Below are 15,084 nucleotides of genomic sequence, written 5' to 3'. Positions count from 1 at the left end.
AAATCAAACTAAGTTTGTATGGTCAACAGAATGTGAAGAGGCCTTTCAGACATTGAAGAAGTTGCTGACAACTGCACCAGTATTAGCACAACCAGATATCGAGATGCCATTTGATATCTATTGTGATGCATCTGGAATTGGTATTGGCTGTGTTCTTATGTAAGAAGGCAGAGTCATAGCATACGCTTCCAGACAACTCAAGAAGCATGAGGAACATTATCCCACCCATGATCTTGAATTAGCTGCTGTTGTCTATTCACTCAAGATTTGGCGACATTATTTATTGGGCAATATCTGTCATATCTATACGGATCACAAAAGTTTGAAATACATCTTCACTCAGTCAGAGTTGAATATGAGGCAAAGAAGATGGTTGGAACTTATTAAAGATTATGATTTAGAAGTGCACTATCATCCGGGCAAGGCTAATGTGGTTGCCGATGCCCTGTGTCATAAGAGTCATTGTCAATGCCTGATTGTAGAACCGATGCAGCGAACATTGTGTCAAGAGATGGGGCATCTGAATTTACAAATCATAGAACAAGGTTCCCTGTCCAATATTGTAGTTGAGTCCACTATCAAAGATTAGATCATTGCTGCTCAATAGAAAAGTAAGGGCATAGCCCATATTAAGGATAAAGTCAAATCTGGAAAACCAACATATTTCAAGATTGATGAATCAGATGTCGTATGGTTCAAAGATAGATTGGTAGTCTCCAAAAATCTGGAGCTACGAAAGCAGATTCTTGATGAAGCTCATTCTACAAGATACTCCATTCATTCGGGTAGCAACAAAATGTATCATGATTTGAGAAAGAGATATTGGTGGACCAAAATAAAAATAGAAATAGCTCAATATGTGGCCAAGTGTGATATTTGCCAGAGAGTCAAAGCAGTTCATATGAAGACTACAGGTCCATTACATTCGTTGCCAGTTCCATCTTGGAAGTGGGAAGATATCTGTATGGACTTTATAGTAGGGTTGCCTAGGACATCTATAGGCTACAATTCAATATGGGTTATTGTTGATCGTCTAACCAAGATAGCTCATTTCCTACCAGTCAGAGATAAATATCAAGCAGAGCAGTATGCAAAGATTTATCTTGATAGAATCTTCAGTCTGCATGGGGCACCCAAGACCATTGTCTCTGACAGAGGATCATTGTTCATATTCAAGTTTTGGAAAAGTCTACATGAGTCTTTGGGAACTAAACTTATCCGTAGTTCTGCTTATCATCTGCAAACAAACGGACAGACTGAAAGGGTAAATCAAATTCTTGAAGATATGTTAAGAGCATGTGTCCTTTCCTTTGGTGCTAAATGGGATGAATGCCTTCCCTTAGCTGAATTCTCGTATAACAATAGTCATCAAGAGAGCATTAAAATGGCACCATTCGAAGCACTATATGGTCATAGGTGCCAAACACCTTTAAATTGGTCAGAAGCTGGAGAACGTTGGTTCTTTGGACCGGATGTGGTCAAGGAAGCTGAAGAGAAAGTTAAACTCATACAAGCTAATATGAAGATAGCTCAATCCTGACAGAAAAGCTATGCTGATAAGAGGAGACGACCGCTAGAATTCAAAGTGGGAGATTATGTCTACCTCAAGGTATCACCAATGAAAGGAGTTCATCATTTTGGGATTCGGAGAAAGTTGGCACCCCGTTATGTAGGTCCTTTTCAAATCCAACAACGATGTGGACCAGTTGCCTATCGCATCAAGCTACCAGATCACATGTCAGTGGTGCATGATATCTTCCATGTATCTCAGTTAAAGAAGTGCCTTCAAGTACCTGACCAAGAGATTGACTTTGGTGATGTAGAACTGGAACCTGATTTGACTTATGCTGAGTACCCCATTAGAGTCTTAGATCAAAAAGATCGAGTCACTCGGAGACATACGATCAAGTTCTACAAAGTACAATGGAATCAACACACTGAAGATGAAGCTACTTGGGAGTCCGAGGATTACTTAGAAGAAAATTTTCCTGACTTTTTCGCTTCTATCTAATTGCAATACCTCATCTATATTGTAACTTGTCTCGTTTGTCAACAGAATGGAAAACCCCCTCTCTAGTCTTTTGAATAAAGTTATGATGTGTTAGCTTGACACATTTCCTTTTCCATTACTTAGCCTTAAGTTTTAAATCTCGGGACGAGATTTCTTTAAGGGGGAAGGGTTGTAACACCTCTGGTGTTTTGACCTTGCACTAAAATTTGATATGTCATCATGTGCATTGCAAAGCATTCATATAGTATAAAGTTTTGAATGCATTCACTAAATAAGGTTTATTTCATAATGCTGTTATTTCATGTAATGTGTTTCAAAAACCCTAAATATAGATCATGACCACAAGGGTCAAATTTCATGTGATCATGTGTCATTTGACTCAAGTAACCCTAATGGGCCATGTTACTGGTCAAAAATCAAAATTTAAGTAAAAGAAAGACAAATCAAATTTGAATTCATATTCAACTTATAAAAGTCCTTTTTGCCCCTTTTGACTAATTCAAAATCCATGTGGAATTTGGGGTTGAGGCAAAAAGCAAAGTTGGAGATTATTTTATGTAGATCAACTTTGGTATTCAAAGTTTTTCAAGTTTATATATAAAATTTGGAGTAATTTTGAAATGATTCAAATGCTCAAATGCACCCCAAATTCAAATTTCAAAATGGAGGCAGAATTTGAAAATATTTCTAGAAGCAAAGTTGTAGAGTTTGAAAAATTAAACAACTTTTATTTTTGGAGATTTTCAACTTCTTTAGAAAATTTTTGAGTAATTTAAAAAATGGACGCAATGGCAGTTCTGTAATTATTTCAAAAATCACCTCCACCTCTCTGCTTGCCGCTGGCGCCACGCGGAGGTCACCGCCGATTGGATTTCGCCGCTTTCACGCACAGTGACATGCCCAAACCTCCATGGCGAGTTCACCCGTGTGCTGTCAACACCGCACGCCATCCTTCTTGCTATAAATAGGAGCACGCCGTCGTCATTTCTGTTTTTCACCTTCTGCTCTGCTCCGCCGCTAGCTTGCTCCGCCGCTCGCCGTAGCCTCCGTCGAGTAGCTTCCGCCGTGCCCAGTTACGCCTACACGATCGTCTTGGTCCTGTGCTTCTCGGCATCTTGCCCACGCCGCTTGGGTTGGCCGGAGTCGCCCGGCGCAACTGCTTCTTCCCCAAGCCCGGCCGGAGCTCCGCCACCATCGCCTCGACGTGGCTAGGCCGTTCCAGACCATCTCCGCCTTCACCAAAGCCCACCGACGTGACCGTGGTGAGCCACTGAACGTGAAGTTCACTTCGCTTTTGACGCTACCGTAGTTTTGCCGGGGTTACGCTGTGAGCCGACGTGCTCGAGCCGCCATGGCCGACGTGGGGTCTTCTCCGGTGTACCTTCTGCCGTTCCAAGGACGGGGATGGGTTCGTAGTAAGGTGTAGATCATTTTGGTGAGGTCGGTTTCGCCGGAGCGTCACCGTCGGCGTATTTTGCGGCCGGTCAGTGAGGGTAGCACCGCCGTGATTGCTTTGAGTCACTGACAGTGGGGTCAGCCTGTCAGTGCGAGTGAGGAAGAAGAATAGTGATGATTTTTATTTTCTGAATTTATGAATAGTGCTGAAACTTTGGGAATTTGTAGGAAATTCATGATAGCTCCAAAAATTCTGAAATTTTGTGTGTAGCTTCTGTACATGTTCTAGTATAATTTAAAAATTTGAAACTTGAAATTTGAATAAATTTTTAATGTTCAAATATTCAGTCCATTAATTAATAAATGCAATTTCCATGATTTTTATAGGCCACTGTATAACTCCAAAAATTATGAAATATGTTTTGGTATACTAATTTGTCATGAGTAAGCTTACATAAAATTTTGAGATCATTTGGAACAAGTTCATTTTTGGGCTTAATTCCAAATTAATTCAAAAATAAATAAAAGCAAACCCTAAGTGTTTGATTAGTGTTGGATCTTGTTTTGGTCATGTTTTGTGACTAGTAGGGTTTCAAGATCCATTTGGTCAAGTCACATGGATGGTTCTTAATGGTAGGATTGCAAGTTGGTTTTGTTGGCTTGCAACTGTACCGTGAAATAAAATCATTTGCAGGTGTTTTTATATTTCATGTACCGTGAAAGCATCATGTTTACATTATCATCATGTTAAAGCATATGTTATCATTTCGTGTAGAACCCGAGAACGAAACGATTCTAGTTGAGCAAGTTCTGGAAGAATCCCCGGTTGTCACGGGATTCGATAATTGTGGTACTGACCCGGAACCTGAGATTCGATGATTGCCTGCATATAAATGTAAAAGGGGCTCCAGCTAGTGATGTGTGGCAAATCAGGATTGGCAGCCAGCTCCTAGCAGCCGGTTAAGATTTTGCTAGAGTGCACAAGCACAACAAGAATCCAATTAAACCGAAAATGGGTAAAAGATGAACTAGCTGAGCAAGCCCAAACATTATTCAACTGGCTGCATGCATACATGGTTAGAAATTGGGGAAGTGGAGAAATATGAAAAGTTGACCTGATAGATATATGTACGAATGTTAGCTTAAAGTTATTTACAGATTGAAATAGTGCCCAATCCAAACTCGGTCATGTAGGGGTCTACGATGGATATGTAAACAGGATTTAGTGGACCAACATGATTTAGGGGTCTATTGAGATACCTTATCTATTCAAACTTGCTACCGCTAGACCTCTCCAAAAGATAATACTCCTTTATCCGTATATTCATTTAGAATAGGTGCTTAGCACTATATTTCTATAATAATCTGTGTTTATCATTTCTTTTGTGCCACGCATTGTAATCGGACAGAACTTCCAACTAGAATTTTCCTTAAAAAATTGATGATGAAACATTTTCTGCTTGCATTTGAATTCTGCAAAATAGATTGTGCAAAGTTGAAGCTTGTAAGTTTAGGGATGTAAATGGTACAGATATTATCGATTCGTATCCGATTGGAGGGGTTTATATTGGTTCGAATCCGATTGGAGGGGTTTATATCCGTTCGAATCCAAGTCCGGACACTTAGCGTCCAACACCGTATCCAAATCCGAATACTCAAAGTTGATTTTTATGATGTTGATATCCATTCCTATCTTATCAGACACAAGTGGACACTATTCGTATCCGATCCGAATCCAAGAGAAGAAAAACTATCCGTATTTGTATCCATCGTATCTGATCCGTTTACGTCCCTACTTCTAACTCATATCTATCTTAGCTTTCACCATTATAAGTTTTTTTTAGAATTACATAGTAAAATATAGACACCCACAACATGCACGCACATTCATCCCTATGAACACACATAGGCAAACCCTACCCCTGTGACCACCTCTGAAAGACTGAGCCAGCAGATTTCAAGATTCACGAAGTCACCATTGAATACACCTTGCCTTTGTCGACAATTACTGCCAGCTTACAATGTGCTACCATCACCCTTCTATCCTTTTGTATCGTGTTTTTTGTATGGTGATGTATGCAAACTTGGCATTGAAGCGTGAAGCACCACGCGCACGAAAGACACTAGTGCTGTATCTAAACAAAGTGCACAGAATAAGTCACAGTGGTTTCCTCTTCATCTCTGGGGAACCCAACCTGCCAGGTTGGGAAGCCCTAGTGATCAAAGGGAGATCTTCCCTTTGAGAAAACGACCGATCTTATTAGTTAACCCTGCCTAAGCGCTATCCTGAGATTGGACTCGAAGGGTAGTAAGACATCCAGGAGGAATGCCACTGTTAATAAATAATATTATAAATAAGGGATCTATTATTTATGCGGTATATTAAATCAATTCTATGAATTGATTTATAAATCCATAGAACTATACCCCTCCGGGGCGAGGACTCCATTCCCTCTCCTCTGCTTCCCGGAAAGGTATAGACATATATATTCTTTAATCCGGATTTTCCGGGAGGCAGAGCTACATGATTATCAGCAATCTCAAGTTCGGTCGATCATTTGTGAGATAGAGCACATCTCTTTTTACAAAAACCGAAAAAGAACAAGAGCATATCCAAGTTTAAATTTACCACATGGCATACATGATTACCAGCAATCTCAAGTTCGGGCGATCATTTGTGAGATGTAACAGATCTCTTTTTACAAAAACGGAAAAAGAACAAGAAAGAGCATATTACACCATGTGTTAGTTTCGCCCATAAATAAACCCCCATTTCAAATAAAAAAAACTGACAAAATTGTGATAAACTAAGCGCATATTTTTGCCTGTTCACTTGGCTGATAAGCCATGGCTGAAAATACTGTTGGCTCTTTTGCTGTGAGAGAAAAATAATGTTCGTTGACTAAAAATGTACGGCTTATAAGCCAAGCGAACATGGCGTTTAGCAACAACTGTCAGTCAGACCATCCTGCAGTAACCATTAAAAGTCTAAATATATTTATATTGTTTAGACAGAAGGGCAACGATACCACTACTAGTTACTTAGAAACTAGCAAGATGAGCAGAACAAAGCTAAAAGGTACAGCATACATATCCACATCAAGTGCACCATAATACTAACATAGCTCGATGCGTTAATAGCCCGACACCGTCTATAATAGAGTCCTTCCCATAAGCTCAGGGACATCATCCATATCCTCATCAAGTGCACCATGATACCAATATGGTTCAGGAACTGGCCACCTGTCATCCAAAATATTTCTCTCCAATGTAGGTTATAGTTGTTGAATAAAATAGTTTTCAGTCACAAACAAGTGGCAATGAGAAAACAGAACAAATATTACCTGTTTTCCTTCTCCTGGGGATCAAGTATGGACACAGGATTAGATCCGCTGTAATCCAACATTTTTTCAACTTAAGTTCATAGACTGTTAACCCTACCCAGCTATAACTGACACAACAGAAAAAAAAAATACCTTTCTGATGGTAATATGAACCTTTCTGATGGTAATATGAAATTATTTGATCCTTTTAAGGCATCGACAACCTTGTCCCTTGGAAGGAAAGGAGTTAGATCTCTTCCATCATAAAAGTTCATGCCAACAAAAGTCCCATGAAAATCAATAAGAGGGCCACCAATCCCAACCTAGTACCAAAAAAAAAGGCAAATGTTACTGGAAAACTTCTAATTCCTGATATATATGTGATTAAAGAGAGCTTGGATTCTAATGCAATTACCTAATACAGGCCACCATGCAAAGAAAAATAAACAGTAAGAAATTCAACACACTACCTTCTTGATTTTACAAGTGGAACATCGAAGCTCTTGGCACTCAAGTTTGCGATCCTTGTAATTACGTTTCACTTTACCAATTGTACCCATCAATAGCCCATGTATAGGATCACGCCCTAGAGCAACTACCTTTTCAGATGATGACTCTTGCATTCCTTCATTAAAAATGTCTTCTGGGTGAATAGCTTTGAAACCTTTCTTGAAACTGACAATAGCAATATTTTTGTGTAAGTTACACAATTCCAATGTCCCATCACGACGTTGATTCGGTGGGAGAAACACCTCAATCTGCATTGATTAACTGAGCTCAGCCAACCATATATATAACTTAAAAGACCAAGTGTGATAGGAGCACCAACCCTCAAGTTTCTATCAATGTTGCCTTCATTATCACGACTTCTAACTAAACTAGCAGAAGTCAGGACAACAGTGCGTTTGGCTCTGCTTCCAGGCCACATTATAAGCAACCCTGTGCAAGCAAAAGACCTCGAGTAATCACGGTTGAAAGAAGCAAGCGAGACAACTCTACGGGATATTTTTGTTACAACTTTCTTTTCAAGTTCCACCCAGACACGCTCCCAACGATCATTGGGCAGATCACCAAAAGGATACCCATTCCAAGCACGCAGTTCACCAAAGCGGTCTTCAAAACGATCAAGCAACTCCCCATTGACTGGTTAAAAAACCAAGATCAGAAGTTAATTATAAAGAAGAGAACAAGGGACATCAGAAATATCAATCAAAACCAAAGAACTTACATTCAAGCACAAGTGGTGGTGGCATTGGATAGCCAAAGGATCTTAGCCGGTAAATAGTTTTCATGAATCCTGATGCAACAAGGTCATTAATATTAGTACTCCGAATGTCATAATATTCTGTGGGCAATGGTCAATAGGTAACATTTACATGATGGCTTGCAAGATTATTCACACCTGAAGGGACTACGCTTGATACACCTGAGGGCAACGAATAACCGTAGAAGTGAAGTTTTTTAGGACTGCAATAGAAAACATCGTTCTCATAAATAAAACAGTGGAACTAACAAAACAGCAAAAATAGAAGAGTATACCAACACATGAAACAACTCATATGGAAGGAATCAAAGTATGGAAAAAATTAGGCAATCAGACTCATACAACTCTAAGGGATATATTTGCCCATATCATCCGAATGAGTTGTTTCATCTCTTTCTCATCTAGAAAGAGTAGCTTTAAAATTAAGCACGAGCACTAATTTAGCAATAGGAGACAGCACTCATGCAGGTCTCCATCAGGTAGAGGTAACAGGAACCAATTTGTTTCACAAATTAGTGAGTGAAAACCCACAAGGCTCCAATACACCAGAAAAAAAAGGTAACAGATATAAATAAGCTAGCTAACCGGGGAAGACATCTCTCCCAAAGACATACTTGAGTATCTGAAACAACTCCAAGCGTTGACAGAGTGATTTCCGTGATAGGAACTTGGCGCATTTCCTATTCTCACCAACATCATGACAAAGATCAACGATCATCCCATGAAACCTCTCGTCATTTCCTACAAGTGGCCCTCCAAGTGCAGCCTCGAACAAAAGCAAAGTGGCACAGTTTATGAAGGAAAAGTGCATTTTACTTTGGTGCATGTAGTGATACATTAGACCAAAGACATCATAACGCCAATATTATTTTCAAACTTTCCATCATGCCAAAAAGTAAAAATAAATCAACAACTTACCTCTGTGAAACCTTGACTATCAGAAAGGAAGATGTTGGGGGATTCATTAGACAGAGACCCACGCATGGCCATTAAACTCCCTGAATTGAAGGCACGCCCAGCAGCTAATACATGACCATCAGGGTGGTCAGGTGATGCCTGAAGATCGAGATCTACAGGATCAACATGTAGGCAGTCCATGGATGTAACAATAGCAATATCTTCATCATAGAGTCCCAAGAGCCCATCTTCAGTTGTATTATCAGGAAGGCGCACTTGAATCTAATGACAAAAGCAGTAGATCAGCACAGAATGGCCACAATTAGCTCGAATAATAAACAAATAAAAAATGGAGGACACAATGTCATATCAGCAGCACCAACCCTCAAGTTATCATCTCTATTTCTTTTTAGATTGAATTCTCTAACCAAACATGCTGAAGTGACAAATCTTGTTAGCCCTTGTATAGCTGACCCATGTGGCAGAGTTATGCCAGAGCATGCAAACAACATGTTTTCTTCTGCACAATGTCATGATTTAAATCATTAACAAGTGACAACAAAAATAATAAAATACAAATTAGGAAATTTCATAAGCATACCAGCACAATCACCATCAAACAAAGCAAGTGAGACAACACTGGATCGACAGAGTTCTTGGCCACCTTTAACTTCATCACCAAATGGTTTCTCTTTAAAGGGAATGATTGGAACTTCCCGATCGGGTAATCCACCACTGCCAAATCGTTCCTCCTCAATAGCACATTCCTTCTTGTTAAAATCAGCCAACGCTGCCAGACTAGCTTGTACTGGTTAACAGATATGATACGATAAAACTGTTGTTCTATTAGAGCAATATGTGCAAGGAAAATGAACAAGCAGCAAATTCTAAAGCAATTACTCACATTTCGACATTCTTTTCATGCCGTGGCCATCACTACCACTTGAAAGCAATGATGCCTCGAGTTTCTTCCTTCTTTTTATGGCTCTCTGTTCCCTAGTCACACCTCTCTCAACCCCTCCCTTGTTTTTAAGGTCCTTTGCAGTCCTGAAGCAGAGAGTAAATGCAAAAGCTTAGTAAATCTACTTATGCCTTGTTGTGAGATTGATCATAATGCCCTAACATCTATTGGAAACCTTGCGGACTTTTATTCTCAGGTTCACTTAGGAAAAAGTAAACACTGTGTAATTTGACAGGGAAAGTATAGGGAATCTCACAGCACTAGACTGGAGAAGTGTGCTCACATACAATTATTTTTTGCCCCGAGCATGGAAGGGGAAGCGACGCATGATTGGGGATGCAGCCATGCAGGGGAAAGGATTTTAAGAGTAAACAGAGTAAAAGGTGGGAAAGGATCGATGGCTAATATGGGCCTGTAAGTGTACAAACAATCTGGGTTTTGACGAGATGGAGTTAACAGAGTTAATGGTGGGGTAGGATCCATGGCTAATCTGGGCCGTTGGTGTACAATCTGAAGCACGGTGCTACACGAAGAAGATCTGAGTCAAATATGACGCTGTGAGTAATAAAAATAATGGTATGTAAGCACGGTGCTACAAGCAGAAGATTTGAGTCAAATATGATGCTGTGAGTAATAAAAAATAATGCTGTGGACGCAAAACTTCCATTTGAGTGCTATGAGAGCAATTAGGCCAAAAAAAACATAAGAAGTGCTCAAAACTAGCATCAAAGAACTGATTTTTTTTTTTTTGCATAATAAAATGTAAAAAGGCTCCAATTTATTCAAACCATAGTTTTGTATGGCTAATCAGCATATGATGAAACTATCAGCAGCCAGTTCCTAGCAGCTGGTCAAGACTGCCAAAAAGTATGCAAGCGGAAACAAAACTATTTGACTGGACACAGGCACGCCTACATGCTAGAAAGAACAGAAGTCCTAATGAAACAGGAGCCAAAGTTATAAAATGATACTTACATCGCGCAACTTGTCCCCGATGAAGCAGGGGAATCGGGGATGAGATCTATGGTTGAGGATAATTGCTTGCCGTGAGATGCGTCCGGAAGACCCCCTCCGCGTGATGCGTCGACACCGCTGGTTTTTACAAGCAGGAGTCGCCGTCAACCGTGGCGCCTCCGCCCGCGAGACGCCGAGATGGTTTGTTTAGGGCTGGTGCTTGTGCCGCGGCGCCGCCGCCGCAGGTCCGACCCGACGAGGACTTGTGCAGTTGTGCGACGGCTCCGCGCTTCTGCTTGGGTTGGAGAGGGTGGGGAAAGGCCCATTAAACTTCTATGATGTTGTTAGGAATAGGAAAAAGTCAACGTTACCTCTCTCTCAACTTTCGTAAAAGTTCGTTTTTCTTTCTGGGCTTTAAAATCAGACAAAACACCTCCTTTAATTTTTAAAATCATTCATCTTACCTCCCTGTTATAAGCAATTTTGAAGTAGATTTTGCCTTTTTCTTTTTTATTTATTTCGGTTAAATTCTTAAAAATCATAGTAAATCACAGAAAAATCGTAAAATAGAAAATCTAATTTTTTATACTCCACATGAGTAGATCTACACAGTAAATATATAATATGGTATGTTTTAGTATAAAGTTTTTGTTGTGCCTTTAGATCTATACTTTTCTATAATTAATTGGAATAATTCATTGCTGCAGTTTCTATGATCCAATTGGGATGAAATTTTGATGGTGGGCTAATTATTCAGCCTGCTCGCTGGTTGGTTTATGTGCTGATAAGTCTAGCTGGTACTGGTTTGTTGTGAGAGTAAAACACTATTGGCTGACTGATAAGTCCTGGCTGAAACCATAAAGCGAATAGGCTGATTGTATAATTGAACTGTAGTAAAAATTTGATACTCATTGGATCGTGTATAGCTTAGTTATAGATTAATTTATATTTAACAATAGCTTAGTTATAGATTAATTTATATTTAACAGGCATAAACCTAAATAAAATATATAACTAAGCTATACATGATCCAATGAGTATGAAATTTTTACTACAGTTTAAGCATACAATAATTATCCCACCATAAAAATTTCACCACAATTGGACCATAGAAACCGCAGCTATGAATACATTTAATTACAGAAAAACATGGATCTAAAGCCAGAATAAAAACTTTTTACTAAAGCATACCATATTATATGTTCATCTACTCATGTCGAGTCTAAAAAATTGAGTTTTCTATTTTTATAATTTTTCTGTGATTTACTATGATTTTTTAAAAATTCAGCCGAAATAAATTAAAAAGAAAAAGACAAAACCGCCTTCAAAACCGCTTATAACATGGTCAGGGAGGTAAAATGAACGGTTTTAAAAGTTAAGGGAGGTATTTTGTCCGATTTTAAAGTTCAGGGAGGCTAAGCGGACTTTCGCGAAAGTTGAGGGAGGCAACCTGGACTTTTTTCCTTAGGAATATCGTTGAACGAGTATCCTCCCTAGACTCAAAAACCGTCCGAACATACCCGGTTATTTTACCTCGGGACTAATTACACATCTCATGGAAGATTTTGTTGTTTGCTGTCTTCCACATTTTCAATAAATCAATATTTAGCACGTCACATGAAAAAACAAAACAAAAAAAACAGAACATGCACGTCACATGACTAACCTTCCAGAAGATTTTATGGTTGTAATCTTCTAGAAGATTTTAACGGTGGTTATCTTCCAGAAAATAAATGACAGAAAAAACAGCAAAGACAGCACATAACCAGCTAACAAACAGCACAAGTACAGCAGGCAACAACTTGACGGACAAGAAGAAAACATACAACCAAAAGAAATCACATTCGCGGCTGCGTACGTACACCAAGATCATAAGGAAACCAAGAAGATGCAAAGCAGGTACTCCACCAAAATCAATCCACCACAAGAACCTTCTCTCTCACAAAAGTTATGCATAAACCTGCAGCTACTTTTGTTAGGAATTATTGATAAAGTAAGACATTCCAAAATTTCCCAAAATACAAGCTTCAAGATGTGCAGGTTCACTAGATCCAACTGAATCACCAAGAACAGTATCTCAAAATCCAGGAGAAAATCATCAGAAGAAGGTAAACCAAAGATCCTAACTCAGTCATATATAAAGATATGTAGGTTCACTAAAACCTAGACCTTAGCTAGTAATATATGAAAAGATCTTAATATATGAAAATATGCATCTCCATGTGTTACCTACAAGTCTACATAAAAAAGGCAATTAGGGAACTAGCTAGTAACAGCTAGCAGCAAAAGGAAAACCTACCAAACACATCTGTCCTCTTATCAAGCATCAGCACAAGAGGTGTTTGTAATCTGAAAGATGAGATAAACATGGACATTTGAGAAACAAGAAGCAGTAGTACAAAGTACAGTCATCTAAGGCTAGCGCAGTAGCTAATAATTTTAATTTTCATCAAACAAATTCAGATTCTAGTGTCCAAAATAAATAATTGTGCATGAAGCCTTTGTAAAACTTTAAGCAGGAGCCTCCTGGAATTCATTATGCTACCACGTACAATAGAGTTATAAACAGAAAATTCAGTTCACGGTCAATAAAACTAAATTGACAAATCAGAGTTCAAATATGCTGCAGCAACTCTGGAAGGCACAATAATGAAAAATAAAAATTCAGATACATGTCACATTCCTGCTTGGATGCAAAGTATTTTTGAAGTATTAGAGAAATACTATGGTTTGACAAAATACTATGGTTTTTAAAAGCTGCCATGTGTTTGGATGTAACAAATCTTGTAGCCTCTAAAACCTTGTCAAAACTGTAATCTTTTTAGAGTTTTAGAAACTCCACTCATGACCCCTTTTTTTCTAAACCATGGTTTTATGTCTCTTTGGCTTATAAACCACAGTTTTGTGATGTTTTCAAAAAGCACACCATCCAAATAAGCGATAATATGTAACTTTTACGGCTCTGTCTCGTAGCCGCCGATAACAATGCAACATATAAGTCTTTTCAAATGATTACTCAGCATTTGCTCACGCCTCTGTGGATGTGCTACTCATCATAATGATCCATTGGTAGACCGAGCAAGGTAGAACACGTACAAAACCTTAGTTCAAATGTTTTTTTTTTACAATTTTCTATTCTTCACGGAAATCTTATCGACGTTCTATCTAGATAAAGAGCGCCTTTATTTAGAATAATGCAAGGACGGATAAGGAATGTCTTTGTTTAGAATGCGAGGATAAAGACACACAAAATATATGTTTCATTGTTTCATGTAAAAAATGAAGATTCACGAACTAAGACAAAAATAGGCATATTGATTTCTTCAAGGAAATGTAGTCACGTCACAAAGGGTGAGCACTGGGCGGCCGTCGCAACCAGCATGACGCTGCACACTGTTGAACATGCGGGGGCCGCACGCAAATCTCATCCGCGCACCCATGGAACGCAACGAATGTGACTTGTGCACACTGTTGAACAGGAATGTGACTTGTGCGACGGCTCCGCGCTTCTGCTTGGGTTGGAGAGGGCGGGGGATTTTATGGATTCTTTTCGGGCCTTGCCTACTTGCTGGGCTTAGCGCAATAAGGCCTAATAAACTTCTCATATGTTGTTAGGAATAGAAAAAAATACACGTTACTTTCCCTCAACTTTCGTGAAAGTCCGTTTTTTCCTATGTGGATTTTAAAATCAGGCAAAACATCTCCCTCAACTTTTAAAACTGTTCATCTTACCTCACTGATCCTGTTATAAACAGTTTTGAATGCGGTTTTGTCTTTTTCTTTTTTATTTATTTCGACTGAATCTTTAAAAAATCATAGTAAATCATAGAAAATCTTAAATAGAAAATTCAATTTATTTGGACTCCACGTGAGTAGATCTACACAGTAAATATATAATATGGTATGCTTTAGTACAAAGTTTTTGCTATGGCTTTAGATCTATGCTTTTCTGTAATTAATTGGAATAATTCATTACTGCAGTTTCTTTATCCAATTGGGATGAAATTTTTGTTTACACCAAAATTTGGTAGAAAGAACGTGAGAACTCGCGGGCTTTCAAGATTGTGCCAATCAAGGAGGATAGATGTCAGCCGACTCAGATACGACTCTGGAATCGAATCTCTTGGGATGACGTCAGCGGATAGCGATGATGAACTACGGTTGGTGTCAGGAAACTATATATCAGGACTCTGCAAAAAGGAAAATATTAGAGTCCAAGTTATCTTAAATTAGGAATATTTTCGTTTGTGCCAAGGATTGTAACGAATCGTGCTCGAGT

The 15,084-nt window shown here is 38.9% G+C and overlaps 1 protein-coding gene across 5 annotated transcripts; it reads right to left on the bottom strand.

Moving 5' to 3' along the window:
- Positions 1 to 6,346: 6,346 nt before the first annotated feature.
- LOC136490873 (uncharacterized) lies at positions 6,347 to 11,108 on the bottom strand. 5 transcript variants are annotated; one of them, XM_066487075.1, is made up of 14 exons: positions 10,827 to 11,108; positions 10,139 to 10,374; positions 9,795 to 9,937; positions 9,492 to 9,725; positions 9,274 to 9,410; positions 8,912 to 9,172; positions 8,608 to 8,759; positions 8,132 to 8,196; positions 7,958 to 8,026; positions 7,559 to 7,872; positions 7,200 to 7,487; positions 6,883 to 7,052; positions 6,751 to 6,798; positions 6,347 to 6,649 (listed from the first exon to the last, which is right to left on the bottom strand). In XM_066487075.1, the coding sequence occupies exons 5-14, from the start codon at positions 9,400 to 9,402 to the stop codon at positions 6,559 to 6,561; spliced, it is 1,587 nt and encodes a 528-aa protein (XP_066343172.1). In that variant the 5' UTR covers positions 9,403 to 9,410; positions 9,492 to 9,725; positions 9,795 to 9,937; positions 10,139 to 10,374; positions 10,827 to 11,108; the 3' UTR covers positions 6,347 to 6,558. The 5 variants fall into 5 exon arrangements, with proteins under 5 accessions (XP_066343172.1, XP_066343171.1, XP_066343173.1 ...); XM_066487074.1 differs by having other exon boundaries at positions 9,492 to 9,698; XM_066487076.1 differs by having other exon boundaries at positions 9,492 to 9,688.
- Positions 11,109 to 15,084: the final 3,976 nt, after the last annotated feature.

Source organism: Miscanthus floridulus, chromosome 11 (genome assembly GCF_019320115.1).
Source record: "Miscanthus floridulus cultivar M001 chromosome 11, ASM1932011v1, whole genome shotgun sequence".
NCBI lineage: Eukaryota > Viridiplantae > Streptophyta > Magnoliopsida > Poales > Poaceae > Miscanthus > Miscanthus floridulus.
Note: the sequence above shows the minus strand (reverse complement) of the source record. Positions and strands in the feature narration are given on the sequence as shown.